General features: G+C 48.6%; 1 protein-coding gene across 1 annotated transcript; it reads right to left on the bottom strand.

The window, feature by feature from the left end:
• Positions 1-315: 315 nt before the first annotated feature.
• On the bottom strand, positions 316-1,507 carry ier3 (immediate early response 3). Its single transcript, XM_036144274.1, has one exon. The coding sequence runs from the start codon at positions 1,370-1,372 to the stop codon at positions 827-829; it is 546 nt and encodes a 181-aa protein (XP_036000167.1). The 5' UTR covers positions 1,373-1,507; the 3' UTR covers positions 316-826.
• Between the last annotated feature and the right edge of the window lie 593 nt (positions 1,508-2,100).

Here is a 2,100-nt window from a genome sequence, read left to right as displayed (position 1 = left end):
GGTATTTATGGGTTTTAGGCATAATTAATCTTTACCTGTTGGTAATGCACATTTTATTTGATCCCCTTTTTTATTTTTATGCCATCAATCCATCAGAGGAAACTGAGACTAATCTTTAGGCTCCATCAGTGCCCATTAGGGTGCAATGTCCTTTTAAATAAATTAATCCTGATTAGATTTTAAAGTAAAGCTGATGGAAGATGCACATCTGCTGCTGGTGCTGATGCTGAGCACGTTTCAGATTAAAATGCTAAATGTTTTAGGATGACCTGAAAAACACACCAAACCTTCAGTAAAGACGCACGAAACAGGAAGTTCATTTAAAGTTTTTTTTTATTACAAAAATAATAAATAGCAAATAGAATAAATAACTAAATAAAGCATCTATACAAATGTTTGACAGTAAAAACATAGAGTGTCAGGTTCAGGCATGTCAGCCTACATAGGAGACAGTATTTCAGATAGAAAGGTTGATCTTGTGGAACAGCGTTGGCCCGCAGGCTCAGTGCAGAATCAGCGTCTTTGTGCAGAATACACTGGTTCAGTTCAAGTTTTCTGGAGTTCAAGTTTCTTTTTCTTAGTGTTCACAGTTCTGTTGTTCTCCCAGGTTCTCTCTGCTCCAGACAGTTCATCCTCCCGTGCAGTGACGGGAGTCACCTGGCTGGGTGAAACCGGCGCATGGAGCCTCCTCCCCGGCTACGCCGCGCAGGGCGCGCCGCCTCTCTCCGGAGATTCCCAGGTTCACCTCCAGCGTGGCTCGTTTTTTTGTTTTTAGTCCCATGAGCCCAGATCCGGGCGGGTTACAGTGGAGTCAGTTCTTGGACGCTTAGCTGTCGTTGCCCAGTCTGTGGTAGACCAGCAGCGCCACCATGCTCTTCCCGGCGCTTTGCTCGAAGCTGGTGGATTCGCTTTGCTGGGCGGCTGTGAGGCAGGCGGCGCTGGGTGAGCCCGTCTCCTCACTGCGTGTCGGCACGGTGCTCAGCTCCGACATCTGCCGGGCCTGCTTCTCTGCGGACTGGATGCTGAAGCCCTGGTACTCGCTGATGGAGCAGTCTGCGCTCGGCGGCGCCTCTGCGCAAGGCTCCTCGGTGTAGATCTGCCAAAGGACCACCAGGCACAGGATGACCAGCCAGCGCTTGGCCTGGCTCCTCTCGGGTGCCGGAAGGTGCATGCGGACCTTGGCGGGGTACATGACCCGGGTGCAGCGCCTCTTGGGCCGGATGGGCACGTAGGAGCGCACGGCGGTGGTCGGAGTCGGGATCCGCTCGAAGGTGAAGACCTCAGGCTGGGTGCTGCGGGCCATCACCGGCGTGGGGAAGGCGAACCTCTCCTCAGCAACGGTCAGCGTCATGCTGTTTGATCGTGCGTACATTTTCTCTCTCTTGTTTCTCGCTTTGAGTTTTCTGCTGCTTCTTTTCTGCGCTTGGTGTCAGATAGATCTGCCCGGACGCTGCGGAGAGCGGCTTTTATACAATCTCTCCACAAACCAGGAGTATCTGCTTTTAGGCGACGCCCAGGGAGGACGCCCACTTGATGTCAGCCTATTGCTCAAGCGAGAAAAAACCCGAAACATGAGCAGAAGCTATGTGCAGCGCTGCAGCAGCGGCAGCAGGAGCTTCCGAGGGAGTTGAGTCATCAGGGCAGGGTCAAACAATTCATCTCACTGTAAAAATCCAAACAGGTTGTAGTTGGGCTAGAAAATATATTAATATATGAAGTCTGAGGGATTTACCCATTAAACTATTGAATTTGCTCTAATTATGTACAGAATCCCACACCCAATAAACACAGACTTATTTTCGTCATACATGTTATAATTCGTCTCTCCTTCTCATGATATTCATAAGATTTAATAAAGCGCCATCATTCACATGATCAGCTTACTGTAAACAGCAGACTGCACACTTTGTGCTCGGTCACATGTTAAAAACTGCCAACTTCCTTCAAATCAGCGTCAAAGTGTCTAAATGTCAAGTTCAGATTCAACATGAGGGTGAAACTGTGTGTGTGTGTGTGTGTGTGTGTGTGTAGAAAACGTCCTTTCTGAACAGAAAAGGGCAAAAATCAAGTAAAATCGTCAGTGTAACAGAAAAAAAAACA

Source organism: Fundulus heteroclitus, chromosome 12 (genome assembly GCF_011125445.2).
Source record: "Fundulus heteroclitus isolate FHET01 chromosome 12, MU-UCD_Fhet_4.1, whole genome shotgun sequence".
NCBI classification, from domain to species: domain Eukaryota; kingdom Metazoa; phylum Chordata; class Actinopteri; order Cyprinodontiformes; family Fundulidae; genus Fundulus; species Fundulus heteroclitus.
Note: the sequence above shows the minus strand (reverse complement) of the source record. Positions and strands in the feature narration are given on the sequence as shown.

Bases quoted from the DNA above. Each gene is read 5' to 3' on its own strand.
- ier3 (XM_036144274.1), bottom strand. From the start codon at position 1,372: ATGTACGCACGATCAAACAGCATGACGCTGACCGTTGCTGAGGAGAGG.